Source organism: Penicillium solitum (genome assembly GCF_028829755.1).
Source record: "Penicillium solitum strain IBT 25940 chromosome Unknown utg000001l_segment0_segment0, whole genome shotgun sequence".
NCBI classification, from domain to species: Eukaryota; Fungi; Ascomycota; class Eurotiomycetes; order Eurotiales; family Aspergillaceae; genus Penicillium; species Penicillium solitum.
The window spans coordinates 4994676-5010110 of NW_027072121.1; the positions used below are offsets into that span (position 1 = coordinate 4994676).

The following is a 15435-nucleotide window of genomic DNA, read 5'->3' on the forward strand; positions in this document are numbered from 1 at the left end:
TGTACGCTTATCGACGGATCATATTATTGAAAAAAATATATCACCGACAAATGAGGATTTGTTTCCAACATCCTAGTTCGGTGACGCTCTGCCTGAATTTAGAACACGTACCTAGATAGTTGAAGTTCAATGCTGTCCACAGGTCCACGGAAGAATTGTCTTGGTGCACAGACCAACCTTGGAACATTCTGTGACATCATCCCGAGTCTCATTTGACAACACAAGGAACGGTCTACAAACTTGCAACTTACATCTCATCATGTCAAAATCTTGTTCATCCTGCCATCATGGAGACGTAGTCTCAATATATATCCCTGTTTAATTTTATGATCTGCATCGACAATCTACCAATACCATGTGCTGTTATTTTAGGTAGAATCTTGTCTTCTGGCCTGTGCGCGTTGACTGGAGATACCTCGAGAAGATCGTCTTTCGGATGACGCGCCGGCTGAGCGCCTCTTCGTCAACCTCTCCCATGCGTTATTCTCGAAGGCGACATGATGCTTGGCGTACGTTTTGTTCGACATCAAAGTGAACATAGAAGCCACCATACAGGGCTATCTCTGGAGCTTATTTAAAGGCCCTGATCTCCCCAACTGTGCAATTATAACTCAACTTACTACAATCTTGTATACAATATACATTCTATATCAAACTCCATACCAACTTCATAAATCTACCACAATGTTTCACCGTCGTCGCCCCGCTACCACAACTACTCGCACCACCAAGCCTACGCTGATGACCAAACTCAAGGGGCGAAACGCGAACTCGCGCACCGTCAAAACTACGTCGACAACACACCAGAATCCCGTCCACGGCCATCATCATACTGGCCATACTGGTCGTACTGGTCCTACTGGCCGTACTGGAGGCCGCTTTGGTCATAAAAACGCCTATGGAACATCTACTCATACTCGCCATCAGCGCAAAACCACCCTTGGCGACAAGGTCTCCGGCGCCATGTTGAAGTTGAAAGGAAGTTTGACGCACCGCCCCGCAGTCAAGGTAAGGACCGAATGATTTCGCTTTAACTTGGACTCGAGCTAACCTGTTAAACCTAGGCTGCTGGAACTCGCCGCATGCACGGCACTGATGGACGTGGAAGCCACGCACACCGTGTCTACTGATTGATACCCTGTACACTATCATGAGTTACGAATGACGGATCAAGCTTTTGAATTTTGTTTTTGTCTTTCTTTTTGAGATATTATGATTTGCAACTGTACCATAGGAGTCAGAGCCTTCAATTCCATTACTAAATATCCCCAGACCAACCCCACGTTTGTAATCTGAAATGTAGAAAAGTGACATCGATGTTGCTTTACGTTGTACGTGTATACATGCACACACGGAAGAGTGGATATGGTCCCACAAGATATATATGGCCATACCTACGCAAGGAATTAAGTTAGACTCCGAAATTGGAGAGGGAAAGATAATGGAGACAAATCAAAACAGAAATCGAAACGATAAACGCTATTTCTCCAACCTTGGAATACCGGGCCGGTGCGATAACGTGGGTGCGCAGATGCCCCACCAAATTTTTACATAAGTGCGGGACTCCCCGATTACTCACTTGGACAGTACAACACCTTTTTCAGTCATATCTATACAATGCCGTCCATTCAAGAGAGCAAATTGGCCTTCATTGGCGGTGGCAACATGGCCTCCGCCATCATTGGTGGTCTGCTGAGCAAAGGCGTCAACAAGCAGAATATCTGCGTCTCCGAGCCGTGGGATGTCAACCGCGAGAAGATGGCCGCACTCGGAGTGCGCACCACCACCTCCAATGTTGAGGCTGGAGGCGATGCCGACTTGGTCATCATTGCGGTCAAGCCCCAAGTCACCAAGGGTGTGTGCCAGGAGCTCGGTGGTGCCTGGTCGCCGCGCGCGACTTTGCCCGTTGTCGTTAGCATTGCCGCGGGCATTACTCTTGACAGCTTGAAGGAATGGTTGACGACTAGCGATAGCCGTACGGCTCACACCGTTCGCGTGATGCCCAACACCCCCGCCCTGGTTGGTGAGGGTGCTTCGGGTGCTTTTGCTAGCACGGATGTCACCCCCGCTGAGAAGGAGCTTGTCAATGCTATGCTCGGAAGCGTTAGCAAGGCTACCGAGTGGGTGGACCGCGAAGATCTTCTCGATGTCGTCACTGGATTGTCCGGTAAGTCTCCTGCATCAAAAGCCATACGGCATGTCATCAACGCGTATCAATCTAACCTAATCAGGATCCGGACCTGCCTACTTCTTTGCCATGGTTGAGCACCTGGTTGCAAGTGCAACTGCTCTCGGCCTCCCCGAAGAACAGGCCACTCGTTTGGCTACACAGACATGTCTTGGTGCTGGCAAGATGTTGGTTGAGAGCTCTGACGGCCCTTCTCAACTGCGTAAGAATGTGACTAGCCCCAATGGAACCACATACGCTGCTCTCCAGTCATTTGAGTCTCTCAACTTTAAAGAGATCGTCGACAAGTCTGTCCAGGCTGCCACTGCTCGCTCTGCTGAGCTTGGAAAGCCCTCTACTAAGCCATAGAAAGGGCAACTCAACAAATGAATAGCTGGAATCTATGTAACGATATCCAAGATACTCATGTGAAATGAAACAAATAAACAAAATCCAATGACCCCCTATTTACGGAGTAGATGATCTAATAGTAGATTCCCAAATGTCGGAGTCACGACCGACCTGACGTGGTCCGTGCGTATCGCCTTCCTAAACTTGGAACAGCTCGACAGTCGAGCTTCTCCTCAGTTCATAGCCATACTATGTATGTACAATAATGGTTTCTTTTTGGCCCTGGAAGGTGAGATATACGGTAATTGATTATTTCGCTTCACTGTCACTAACATTATCAGGGCAATGACACCTCCGCGGCTTCTTTTGAGAAGACCCTATCCTCGCTGTCGACTAAGATAGCCCAGGCCACCACGCGACTCGACCAACAACGTCAGTCTTCCCGGCGAATCAAGGCTCTCTGGACTCTCTACTCGACATTCGCCTATCTGTTTTACTCCATCATTCTCGCCCTCGTACTAGGATGGGAGAGCTGGGGAATCAAGGAATATGCAGCCATCGCAGGCGGGCCGGTCCTGTACGTCTGTCTTTAATCTGCACGTTCCCACATTGCTGACATGCAGTTCTTGTTCCTCCAGTATCTACGGTGTGCGCACGCTTAGCTCCAGAATCTTCGACTACCGAATCTCCCGCATCCAACGCCGCCTGGACGATTTCCATAAACAGCGCGAGGAGACCATCGAAAAGCTCAAGGTCGCAACCAAGTACAACTCCACCCAGCAACTGCTAGAGAAGTACGGCGGTGAATCCCCGAAGCCCTCCCCGGGTCCAAAGGGACAAACCGAGAAAGGGAAGCCTGCCCAGCAGCCACAGCATGTGCCCCGTACTGGTCTCCCGCCGCCGCCCACTGCCAATATTCGCCGTCCTCCCTCTGCATCGCCAACCCAGAACGAACCGCCATCCCCCGATTATCCCTCTCCTCCCCTCGAGTTAACCCAGGCTGGCCCGCAAACCCCACAGCAGCCCTCTTTCCCACCTCCTTTCACTCCTCAACCACCCACCGATCAACCCAGCTTTGCACCGAATGCATTCCCTCAGAACGGAGAATCCATCGAACAACCACATTGGTACGACCGTCTTTTGGATGTTCTGCTCGGAGAGGATGAAACCCAACCACGCAACCGGATGGTCATGATCTGCAGCGCATGTCGGCTCGTGAACGGCCAGGCTCCCCCTGGGATCAAAACACCGGAAGAGCTGGGCCGCTGGCGGTGTGGCAGCTGTGGAGCTTGGAATGGCGTGGAAAGCGAGGCAACAAAGATGCTCAACAATTTGCGTCAAGATGCCGTGCCAGCCGAGGGAACTTGGGAGCCCGTGTCGAAGGCCGAGGCGGATACCCAGTCCTCCGAGAGCACGGAAGAGGGTGTGATGGTGACTTCAAGTGGGGAGGAACAAGTGAACTCCATTGGATCTGATGCGGAGGATCAGACAGAAGAGGAGCCTAAGCCCGCCCCTGTGCGGCGATCCAAGCGCGGTGCAAAGGGAGGCAAGGCACAGGAGTAGACCATCTTTCGCTACTTTATCTATTTGGAAATTCCAATTAGTTACATTTCCTTCGGATGTCACCAAAGACAGTCCAAATCCAAGATTTCTTACATGGTATCTAGCTAAACAAAATCAAAAATTTCAAGCCAAAATCATGAGATCGTTCAGAGCACGCCAATTCCCCAAGTCATTGGCTTGGAGCTCATGTAGTGTTCAAACCAATGGGTGCAGCGTCAAGTACTCAATAGCAACATTGGCAACCTTAACTTCAGCCTCTTCAGCAGAAGCACAACCTTCCACCAGCGCGATTTCAGTCTGGTTGACCACCGCCGAGCACCGATACGTAGCCGTGCCTTTAGACTCGACCCTCTTCCTCTTGAAGACCAAGGTCCCAGCTCCCTTTACCATATTCTGGGCAATGTTCCGCGGATGAACAACATTAACCCCGTCGGCAATAACACGCTGGATGTACCACACCAGTCCGATACGTTCGACGAAAGCGTGACACACATCCAGATTGCCCCCACAGTCGATGAACATCGCCCCAAGAACACTCTCAATGATGTCCGACAGGAATTTATCAGCACGCAGACGGGCGAATAACTCCCACGGGTACTGGCTTCCGTGTTCCAGGGCCTCGCGGATTTCAAAATAGAGACCTTGGTGCCGCTCGAGACAAGCTTCCCGGGCGGCTTTGATGTTAGGGCCATGAGAGCGGAGGAAGCGCCATAGGTGGATCTGGTCATAGTGTGGGACAAGGTTGACTTCGCCGTTGGCGATTTGGGTCGCATGCGAGGGTTCGTCCGGTGCGCACAGCTCCATGCAGAAGAAGGCGAGGAGGTTGGCATTCACAACGGAATGTTTGAGCAATGTCATTGGTCCCTGGTCCATTTCCACGGGATGGGCTGCTATCACGGCCATGACGACCATGTCGAGGACGGCATCGCCGAGGAACTCGAGACGTTGGTAGGATTGTGTTGATGTATCGTATTCGCATGATGCGTGAGTGAGTGCCTCTGTTAGGAGGGCAGGATCTTGGAAAGTGTATCCAATCAGACCGGCCAATCGATGGTGGTTGATTAAATTGCTCACGCCTTTACCTGGTGGGAGGATGAGAGGTGAGATTTCATTCGTGAAGAGGTCAATCTCCGGTAAGAAGCGATGCAGACAGGCTTGCGCTTTGCGGATTCCACCGTCTACATAGGCTGCGCCAATGAGGGATTCTACAACGTCTGCCAGGACCTTTATTGAGATGTTCCTCTTGGCTGTCGATGGTTCCAACTTGTTCCTGATCAACGGTGCAGTCCATCTCCGAGGGGTGAACCGGCTCGTTAGGATAAAGCAGTCAATGCCAGTGTCGAGAGCTGCACGAGCAAGTCGAGTGTTCTGGATTAGTTTGTCACGGCTTTCCGAGAGGTAGCCCTCGTGCCAATTGGTATTCCGGAAAAAGAGCTGGCAGCTTACGGTGAATTTGAGAACAGAGTCACCAAAGAACTCGTATCTCTGATAGTTGGTACTGGCCTGTGCAATCGGAGCGCTGATAGCCGTAATAACGTGGTCGATGTTTTTGATCCCGACTCCTTTCAAAATGGTATCGTTCAATCGATGTGCGACCAAAGATGCCTCCAGTCGATCCAAAATGGCAGAGATGAAAAGTCCAAAGAGACCCTGTTTTGCTGGGAGCTTGTCGATGACACAAGCTACAGCAGGTAGAACGTAAGATTTCTTTGGTGCATCTGTCTCTCCATCATCGGTAACATTCGTAGCTCGCACTTGAAGGAGATTTCGGCGACGGGGGAGTGATGAACATTCCATTTCAATAGGCGACGCCTTTGTCACCTGGGCCGGAACGATCCATTTGTTGAATGTCCGTGGCTCGCTGAATTTGGACTGGTCACGGACGATACCCATAGGCGGTGTAGTTGGATCCCTTGAATAGGCTTCCAGCGCGGGCTCTTTCCCTTCATACATCGCAAGCCATTGTCCTAGGCGTTCGTGTGAGATATCGGGGATGAAGAGAGCCACGAAGTCGCGGTCATCTCCCCGCTGGCGTGAGCTGGGAGCTTGCAGATAGAGTGATGTGATCGTTCTCATTTGATCTAGTGTCTCGGCTGTCGTCTCAAAGCTCGACATTTGCGGATCAAAATGGAGTTCCAATGAGGTTTCGGGGTCCCAGTAGAGAGGAATGGGGTGCGGTATCGGAGTCAATCTTGGCAAAATTAAGCAGATAGCCAGATCTTCGTCGACAGACCCATTGCCATATATCTTCAACCGTGTCTGGCACAGTTGACCCGAAGACCAAGCCTGTGCAAGGTCTACATAAGGGTCATACTGCTCTGCACCCTGCACAATGGATGGAAGAGTCGTCTGGTCCGAGAATCTCAACTCTGGTTTTCGTGTTAATGGCAAGAGGTTATCGTTCACCAACCCATACGAATACAAAGCTTTGTAGGCTTGGAATGCGGTCTCTTTTCTGGCTGCTCGCTCTGTCCGCCACCAGGCTTTCCCGTTTGTACGTCGAACCGTCGGGTGCACAGAATTCGGTAATGTGACCGTACCCAAAAGCAATCCCGCGCTGTTTTCTTGGAAGGAAAACATTGGTCGGTTGTCGGAATACTCGTCAACTGGTAAGACAGCGCAAAAGTGATGCAAATGCTGCACTGCGTCGTCCGCCGTCAATAGAGCACTGCGAATCATCTATTAGCAAATATCAAGGGAAGTCCTAGGTTGCCATTACCTCGTCTTTTCCACCCAAAGCCTCTCTTTCACATGCTCCTCGGCGGCCTCAAGATCAAAAGCTTCCCGACGCTGTCGCTCATCATCCTGATATGCTTTAATCATAGCTTGCTCTAGCTCCTGCCATTTGTGAAAACTCAACAGCTCATCCTCATTTGAGATCATGATAGCATATGTAGATTCTCTATGACGAGCACGCCCACGCCTCTGGACAAAGGACTTGAGGTTCGCAGGCTTGTCGTAACAAATAACCAAACTGCATGCGCTTACGTCAATCCCTTCTTCGAGAACATCAGTAGCGACAATGAGGTTTTTGCGACCAGCTTTGAATTCATCAAGAGTATCTCGCTGCATATCTCGATGAAGTAGATCGCCGAGACAGCCCTTGCGGGTTCTATCGCTCGCCCAACCAACATAAGAGGCACACTGGAAGCGATCTCTGGTCTTGGGATGAAGCGATAAAATGCGAGCTAAAACACTGACAGTTGCTCTCTGTTTGGCGAAGAGTAGCCCGGAAAACCCAGGTCTGTCCATTCTTTCGAGGAAGTTGAGAAGCATTTCAAGCTTGATGGATACGTGATTACTCTCCTCGGCTGAAACTGGTGCAGGCATTGCAAGGAGTAGTTCCAACAGGTAAATTCTCTCCATTTGGTCCAAATGTGACATCTCACTAGCATCTTGAATTGAACGCTGAAATTGGTCAATTGAAGCGCTAATGAAGAAGTCGGCAGCCCAACCTCCCAGCTCCTCATAAATGTGACGGGTACGCGCCTGGAAGTTCTTCAGTTGCTCGCTACAGAAGGTTTTACCTGTAGTGAGAGCCTTCGTAAGCTCCACAGTCTGATTCTTTGACCGCAATGATTCGATCCACGGATCGTCTTCTATGTTATAGGCCTTGCAACATTCTATCAGTGATGGAAGTAGTCGGCTTCCAAAACCATACTGTGCTTCATCAAAAGGTATGTAATTGACACGTTCCAGGTGAGGGAGATGGGTATTTTCCAAGAGCTCTGTGCGATGGACACGTGGAGTTTTGCACACTGCGTTCAAGTTGGATTCGATTGTTCTGAGAAAGGTTGTCAGCTACCGGAGATTCTCATTAGAATAAGCTAGGTGGACCGACTCAAGCTCGTTTTGGCTCGACCGGACTACTGGGCTAGCAGTGAGTCCCAAGATCCGAGGTACAGCATTTGGGCTTGACCTCAGCAAGGTAGGATGGTAGTGATTTTGCATAATCCTGTTGGCCGGATGGCGTCTAGTGCAATGGTGAGCTGTATTATATGTTATATTAGTTTGGACTCCACGGTGCCTTGAAATGTGTCGTACCCTCATCAAAGATCAGGAGTGCAAGCCGGGACATGCGAACAAAACCGTGGCCCAAAGCATCAGCAAGGACAGCATATGTCGAAACAACAACGCGGACATCTTTGAGAACTTTGTCCCAGACACCCTGTTCAGTCCATCGATCAACATTGTCCAGACCAGTTAAAACTTTAGTTTTCACAGAGAGAATTTGGCTAGTGATAACTTCATGTTGTTGAAGACTCAATGCCACAGTTGGAGCAAGAAACCAGATAATCTGTGATAGGTGTGAGCCGAAAATAAATATAAGAGTTAACAGGTTTATTCACTTTGTCTGGAGAACCACAGTTCTCGAGCTCATGTATGATTCGAAGAATGGCACTGCATGGAAAATGTCAGAAAAATGTGCCGATAAAGGGAATATTGCCTTCAAACATGCATATGAGTCTTTCCACTTCCCGTGTCCATCTAGTAATAGTTAGAATTTTCCAAAGCCCTCATCGAAAAAAAGAAAAAAAAAAACATACCGCGACAATAATATTCTCCTTGCGGCTAGCCTCTAACATTTCGAGCTGGTACCCACGAGACCGGTAGGCAGCACCATCACTACTCAGACCCGTGGAATCCATGATAAGTAACAAGTCTCAAATGAGACTGTAAACAATAGGACGCCAAGTGTAAAAAAAGCAAAAGGTAAGTAAAAGGAAAGAAAGGAGAGGAGAGGAATCAAGCGATACCCAAGAAGCTGTTTGTTGGTGGGGGGGAGCTGCGGCATCCCGCAGCGGCCATCACGCAGCTTTGGTCCAATGACCGTCAAGGCCTAGCCGATTCCCTTTTGGGCGTTGTATACTTCCCTTGACCCTTGAGAACATCAGACTGAGTCTGGATTTCTATATCACCACATCACTTTGATTCTCTCTCTATTTTATTCTTCATCTCTCCTCATCTCCCCACTAAAACCAGTCATCACCTTCATCAACCTCCCACTTTCTCTCCTATCTTTCCATTACATTACTTTTCCTCCGTTGCCTCTCAAACCCACTCTTCTTCAACCTGCTTGTTCAATTCACACCAGACCCCTACCTGTTGTGACCTCTCCATCGATCTCCCTTTCAGAAGCTGAAACATCTGACGGCACACCTTCAAGTCCAAGCCACCTGTCAACTAATATCCGCGCTGGTTCCATCTATCTCCCCCCGGACTTGCGAGATGGCGTGCCCTTCCACGAGAAACTTTGAAGACTGGCTGAGAGACTTATCGCAGTGGTGTGAGAGGTGCCAGAGGTGGATCGAACAGGAGTGGGAGAATAAATGCAATGACCCAGCTGAATGGAAGGAGGGCGATGTCCCTAGATTCAACCCGGGCATCGTGTCAAGCCAGAAACACCTAGCCTCCCTCCGTCACTGGAAAATTATGAACCCCCCTGACCGTAACTCAGTTGAAGCAGAAGTGGCTGTGGGCATCAACCAGTGCAAGTGGAGCCCCAAGAATGTCCGTCTGTCGGATGCAGGTGTCATCTATGCCCTTTTGACATTGCCTGCGGATTATCGCATCCGGTACCTAACCTACGACTTTGATCAGCAAGGAGATGTACGCAAAGAACGAGTCCCAAAAGCACCCACTGTGGCCTTTTACCAAAATGCCCAGCGGACGCTTGCCACATGGAAAGGTGTCTATGTTTTCACCGGGGGGTACAATGATGCCGAATGATTGCTGGCCGACAATTACCCAGACGGACCACCATTTTCCAAGCTGGTTTGGTGGTCGCATCATCTAATGTGAAGACTTTCGATGCCCTCAATGTCCAGTTGACCGAGTACCAGCCAAAAAAGGTCTTCGTCCACGATCCTAATTCGATGGAGAATCTATGGAAACGTGCCTATCTGTGGTACGGGATTTTACTCAGGGGTTGCAACGATGTTTCAGGATATTGTCTTGTACTCGCAGGGCAGAGCGTATCTGGGTACCAAAAGATGGGTCTTCTCTTTGGATTTCATGCCCTTATTGGTCCTGGCGCTGAAGCCACCGACGCAAATGAAGCAATTCAACAGGACCAATGGCTTTGCACAGCTTGGAAGAACAAGTTGGCCCCAGATGGGGAGTTTAAAAGGCAACCCAATGATTTCATCAACTTCATTGGAATCAGGTGGGAGCATTTGCCAATTCGGACAAACACGACTGAAACTAACACGACAGACGCCATCACTACCTGCCGCAAGCGCAAAAGGCCAGACAGCTGTAATAAAACTCAAAATCCCCCCTCATTCTCATCGCACTCATCATCAGCTGGGAGTGAAACTGTAAATGAGAGAAGCCCGGACCGAGCAGTTGACGATTCCATTATGGTTTCTTTCAAGCGTCTTTGGGCCGAACTAGCAGCCATCGAATCGCCTCCCAAGTACTGGGAGCTATTTACCGCAGTTGGTACAATGGAGACCATGCATCAGAGGTGGCGTCACAATCGTCTGGCTGCGGAAGTGGTCAAACACAATATCTCACCATCTGAAGCCACTGTTATCCGTGATCTTACGCAAAACCTGAGTCCAAGGCTTGTATCTTTGCTTCTTGGTATTGAGGTAGAGGAAGATCGCATTCCTCTTCAAAATGCTTTCAGCTACAATTCGGTCATGGCCTTGTTTCAACAGCAGGTTGATGTACTTGAGGAGGGGCCTGTTAAACAGGCCTATGCGGAATTTTACTCCTACTTTCGGGCAGTCGCCTGCCGCCGCCCTAACATTGTACAACCACTCATCAAGCTAGAGCAGTGAGAGGGAAGTCACAGTAGGCTTCGCGGCCTAGTACAGCGAGGCCCAAGTGATGAAATTCTGGCTGTCGTAGGCAAGTTTCCCACACATCATGCAGCATGCTCCGATTATGAGTGGATATGGGGACGAGGGGAACATCAAGAAACGATCTTTTCCAATGCAAACAAAGTCAAAAGTGCAAGCAAACACTTTACAGCCCCTCGTTGCTTTGGCGTATCCAATAATTTGTTATGTTACTGTGATGTTTTGTAGCATATCGTTGAATGCAACCCCTTTTACTAGTCCCAATAGGTACAAATAGATTGTAGTCTCCCAGTCGAAGTGTTTTAGTATCCCATATATGGATCTATTATCTTATACTGCAACATCGGGAAACAATTGGACCAAGGACATGCCCACAGAAGTTTTGAAAAGGGAACACATATGTAAGAAAACACATCTACACTTCTACAACCCCCAAGATATAAAGTGACATTAATTTTCTATCTCTACTTGAGAACACAGAAACAAATGGAATAAAATGAATGTAAAGAGGAAGGTGATCCACAGCGGTTATTTTCCTCATTGGAAGACGCGTTGTTGGGGTAATCTTGGCGTGCGTTTCGGTCCCCTTTTTGGAACGAACGCCTTTTGGGACTTTTACTTCACATGGAGGACGAGGATAGAATGGAAGGTAATCCATAGTTTAAAGGACTGATTGTCGTAAATTTAATATTACCTTCCAAATGAAGGTCTTTCTGGGACTTTTAGCCGTAGATACCATATCTATGATCAAATATATATAGTCGAGTGGAATGCGCCGTTCTCATAACTCCAAATCTAGCAAGTCCTTGTATCAGACAACAATTCCAAACAAATCCCCTGAACCAACATCCAAAATCATGTCGCAAGCTCTTGATTTGTCCCTGTTGAAGGGGTCTCCCGAGGAAAGAGATGCGGTTTCGACAGCCCTACTAGAGACGCTCAAAACGCGTGGAGTGGCCAAGCTAAAGAACCATGGGGTCCCAGAAGATCTCATTGCCAAAATGTTTGACTATGTAAGTAATTGACTCAAACGAAAGACTGTGCCTCCACTAACTATATTTGCAAGACCCGTCGATTCTTCTCTCTTTCACTAGAGGATAAGATGACTGCCAAACATCCACCCGAGGCAAACCCCAACCGTGGATACAGCTATGTTGGCCAGGAATCAATCTCTTCCATTAGTGGCTATGACAAAGGCCTCCCTCAAGGGAAGTCTGTTCGGGATATCAAGGTGAGCGCTTCCTGCACAATCCGCCGTGAACATCCATTCTAATGAGGACAGGAAACTCTCGATATGGGCTCCCCACACGACAACCTTGTGGACAACATCTGGGTTGCCGACGAGAAACTTCCCGGCTTCCGTAAATTTATGGAGGATTTCTATGAAAGCTGCTTCAAGGTCGAGTTGGAGATTCTCGACGCGTTGGCCAAGGCCCTTGACATCTCAGCACCAGATCTCAAACTACTACACAACAAGGCCGAAAACGAGTTCCGGCTGCTTCATTATCCAGCTGTGCCAGCATCCGCTCTAGAAGATGGAACCGCCACGCGCATTGCAGAACACACTGACTTTGGCACGATCACTATGCTGTTTCAAGATTCCACTGGTGGTTTGCAGGTCGAAGATCAGCAAAATCTGGGAACCTTCCATGATGTCGTGTCAGGGGGCAAGTCGGAGATCATTCTGAACATCGGCGACTCCCTTCAGCGTTTGACTAATGATACATTCATGGCTGCATGCCACCGGGTAACTTATCCACCCACCGTCAAAGTGGGTTCTGATGTGATGATCCCCGAGCGCTATTCTGTTGCCTATTTTGCGAAGCCAAACCGTATCGCTTCCTTGTTTCCATTGAAGAAGTTCATCACGCCTGCTACTCCGTGCAAATATGAGGACATTACCGCCTGGGACTACAACAATCTGCGGATCGCCAAGTTGTTCTCCTAAACAGTCGTCTGGTTCATAATATGGCGTCTAGTTAGTTATACATGGATTTGTGTGCTTATGTTACTCTTCAGATTGAATGACTGTTATCGAATATAAATCATAGGTATGTAGGCAATTTTGCAGAACAATTTATGTTTTTTTTTCCGAGTAAATCTGCTAGTGCACCTTGGACATGTACATAGTCTAGCCTTCGAGGCGGGTATCGTTGTTTGACGTCTCCAATGTTTACTTAGAGCTCAAAACAACGTTGGAAGATTACGAATACGACTCGACATTTATCCACAAGAAGAGGGGAAATGACCAAATAGGGCAAGAAGTTCCGAGGCCTCGATCTTTGGTCTTTCAGATCTAACTATTGACTGTTGCGACCCGGTGGATTCTACTTAGACATAAGTACAAACTGGTATTGAATAATTGGTTATAAAGCCTACTAGATATGGGATATAAAACTCAATAACCTGCAGGTACATAGTTGATGCCTGCGATATCGATATCGGAATCACATTCCCATCTGGGCTTTGTCCCAACGGAGACTCAGAGTCCTTTATCAGAATTGTAAATTCCCCGCGGCACAACATCCCTCAAGATGCAAGGAATTGTACAGTTAACATTTATTAATGACAAAGAGGATATTCGATGGTTGAATGCAGGAAATGCGGCCAGACACCGCCACCCGATCTTCACAGGTCTGTCTTTAATTCCAACTCTTATCGGCAATTCTGACGATGTTTGGCAGATGTCCAACGCCGAGATATGACCCTTGAGATCGTCTCTTCTGTACCCGACCAGAATCCCGACCAAGCAATTGTTGATCTAGAAAGGTTTGACTCGGATATCAGTTGCTCGAAATCATGCTCGCTTTTTCGGGGACCTTTTGGTGCTTTCAGATGCCCACAACCGCTGCAGCTTGAACCATCACCTTCCGATAGGGATGACCTGCCTCCATCTTTCATTGACTGGTTCGAGCAGCTTGAGGAGCTGCCAACAGAGGAGCTGCCAACAGAGGAAGATTTTAACCAGACTGTGTTCAGTCTGGACGCCCTGGATGCTCTGAATGCAGACTATAGTGAGAATTTGATGTCAGAAGAACTCGGTCTAGGGCCACCTCAGAGCATTGGGGCGAATTTCCACGAGCTGAGTCTACCAGCAGAGCTCAATCCCTATTTATCCGTAGGTAATGTCGAGGGCTGGAGCCTGCTATCTCATTACAAAGACCGAATCGTCCCTTTAATTTCTCCTTTACGCCGTGGAAAGGAGACACCTTGGATGAGCCTGGTAGTACCATGCGCAATGGCAACTGTAGCAGAACTGATGCTCAATGGGTCTTCCAACCATGCACGGCTTGCACTATTAAATGCCGTGTGGAGCACAAGTGCCTTTCAATTGGGGAATAATCCAGTGGCTTACCTTGAGCACTGGAAAGCTTCGGGAGGGATCTACTTGACGCGGGCTCAATACCACTTCCAAAGATGCATGGAAGAAAGCTGTATCTCGGCAACAAAAATGAGCAAATATAAGGAGATTCTCATGGCAATGCTCAGTCTTTCAAATGCTTTTGTACGACTTCGATACGGATCCGCTGTACACAGCTAACATTCTCCCTCATCCAGATGATAAAAGGCGACCCGGAAATGCGACGCGCCTATCTCATCCAAACAGAGAAACTTATTTGTGTCAAGGGACTCGGCCAACCGGCGCTGTCAGCCAACAAAAGAGCATTGCACCACTGCTATGCCTATATGCGAATTATGACCGAGACAACCTGCATTGCTGATAGATTGACCATGAATCCCACCGGGACAAGCGATACTTTGAGCGACAATACAATATATGGAGGAGACTTCCGTGTCTATCCCAATCTGATATTTTCGACGACCACAATGAGCATGGAAAAAGACCCGGGTATGGCGCAACGCGATCTCCACCTTGCGATACCCGGCCGATGGAGCTCAACATTATTCCCCACACTATACGGAATCGATGAAATATTTCTCATGCTACTGTCCCAAGTGATCCGCCTTGCCAACGAGCGAGATTTGTCAATGATGTCTGATGCAGCAGAAAGTCGGCTCAGCCTGAAGGAATTTTGGACTCGAGCAAAGGGTCTGGAAAAGGCTATCGATCATTTGCTATCCACTACAAATCCAAGCTGTGTTCAACCTTACGATGGAGCCCTCGCAGTAGTCATGACTGTGACAGCTCAAGCGATGTACACGGCATTGTCAATTTTCTTCCATCGCCGAATATATGAAATTGATCCTATAATGCTCCAGGGCAAGGTCGCTGCAATTCGGGGCTATCTAATCCAAATTCAACAGGAGGAAAGCCATCAGAAGGATAGTAGCAATGCTGGGCTTATCTGGCCGGCTTTTATCACTGCTTGTGAGGCTGTTAGTCCCGAGTTACAGGTGTTCTTTTCGTCGTGGTTTGATAATTGTGCTCGGACGACAGCGTTAGTTCATGCATCAGTTGCTCAACAGATATTTGAGACAATATGGACTAAAAGGCGCGATGTGAGCTTGTGTGGAGGACCGTTTAGCTGGCCAGATATTTTGCGGGATGGGGATATCAAGTTTATGTGTATATGACGAGTTACG

General features: G+C 48.5%; 7 protein-coding genes across 7 annotated transcripts; 6 read left to right on the forward strand and 1 right to left on the reverse strand.

Moving 5' to 3' along the window:
* Window positions 1-684: 684 nt before the first annotated feature.
* Window positions 685-1130, forward strand: N7455_001872 (uncharacterized protein; the record flags this gene model as incomplete). The annotated part of the gene is made up of 2 exons (XM_040951652.2): window positions 685-1008; window positions 1065-1130. 2 exons carry the CDS (start codon window positions 685-687, stop codon window positions 1128-1130), a joined length of 390 nt encoding a protein of 129 aa, XP_040818228.2.
* Window positions 1131-1617: 487 nt separating this feature from the next.
* On the forward strand, window positions 1618-2536 carry N7455_001873 (pyrroline-5-carboxylate reductase family protein; the record flags this gene model as incomplete). Its single annotated transcript, XM_040951301.2, has 2 exons — window positions 1618-2167; window positions 2232-2536. The coding sequence occupies 2 exons, from the start codon at window positions 1618-1620 to the stop codon at window positions 2534-2536; spliced, it is 855 nt and encodes a 284-aa protein (XP_040818204.1).
* Window positions 2537-2783: 247 nt separating this feature from the next.
* Window positions 2784-4081, forward strand: N7455_001874 (uncharacterized protein; the record flags this gene model as incomplete). Its single annotated transcript, XM_040951819.2, has 3 exons — window positions 2784-2807; window positions 2860-3095; window positions 3157-4081. The coding sequence occupies 3 exons, from the start codon at window positions 2784-2786 to the stop codon at window positions 4079-4081; spliced, it is 1185 nt and encodes a 394-aa protein (XP_040818206.2).
* A 195-nt stretch (window positions 4082-4276) lies between these two features.
* Window positions 4277-8730, reverse strand: N7455_001875 (putative RNA helicase/RNAse III; the record flags this gene model as incomplete). Its single annotated transcript, XM_065604180.1, has 7 exons — window positions 4277-6749; window positions 6801-7865; window positions 7923-8070; window positions 8126-8378; window positions 8431-8482; window positions 8541-8569; window positions 8629-8730. The coding sequence occupies 7 exons, from the start codon at window positions 8728-8730 to the stop codon at window positions 4277-4279; spliced, it is 4122 nt and encodes a 1373-aa protein (XP_065462671.1).
* A 580-nt stretch (window positions 8731-9310) lies between these two features.
* N7455_001876 (uncharacterized protein) lies at window positions 9311-10869 on the forward strand (the record flags this gene model as incomplete). Its single annotated transcript, XM_065604181.1, has 2 exons — window positions 9311-9792; window positions 9834-10869. The coding sequence occupies 2 exons, from the start codon at window positions 9311-9313 to the stop codon at window positions 10867-10869; spliced, it is 1518 nt and encodes a 505-aa protein (XP_065462672.1).
* Window positions 10870-11747: 878 nt separating this feature from the next.
* Window positions 11748-12838, forward strand: N7455_001877 (isopenicillin N synthase family dioxygenase; the record flags this gene model as incomplete). Its single annotated transcript, XM_040950994.2, has 3 exons — window positions 11748-11903; window positions 11957-12121; window positions 12173-12838. The coding sequence occupies 3 exons, from the start codon at window positions 11748-11750 to the stop codon at window positions 12836-12838; spliced, it is 987 nt and encodes a 328-aa protein (XP_040818566.2).
* A 586-nt stretch (window positions 12839-13424) lies between these two features.
* On the forward strand, window positions 13425-15426 carry N7455_001878 (fungal specific transcription factor domain-containing protein; the record flags this gene model as incomplete). Its single annotated transcript, XM_040951478.2, has 3 exons — window positions 13425-13524; window positions 13575-14395; window positions 14449-15426. 3 exons carry the CDS (start codon window positions 13425-13427, stop codon window positions 15424-15426), a joined length of 1899 nt encoding a protein of 632 aa, XP_040818191.2.
* Window positions 15427-15435: the final 9 nt, after the last annotated feature.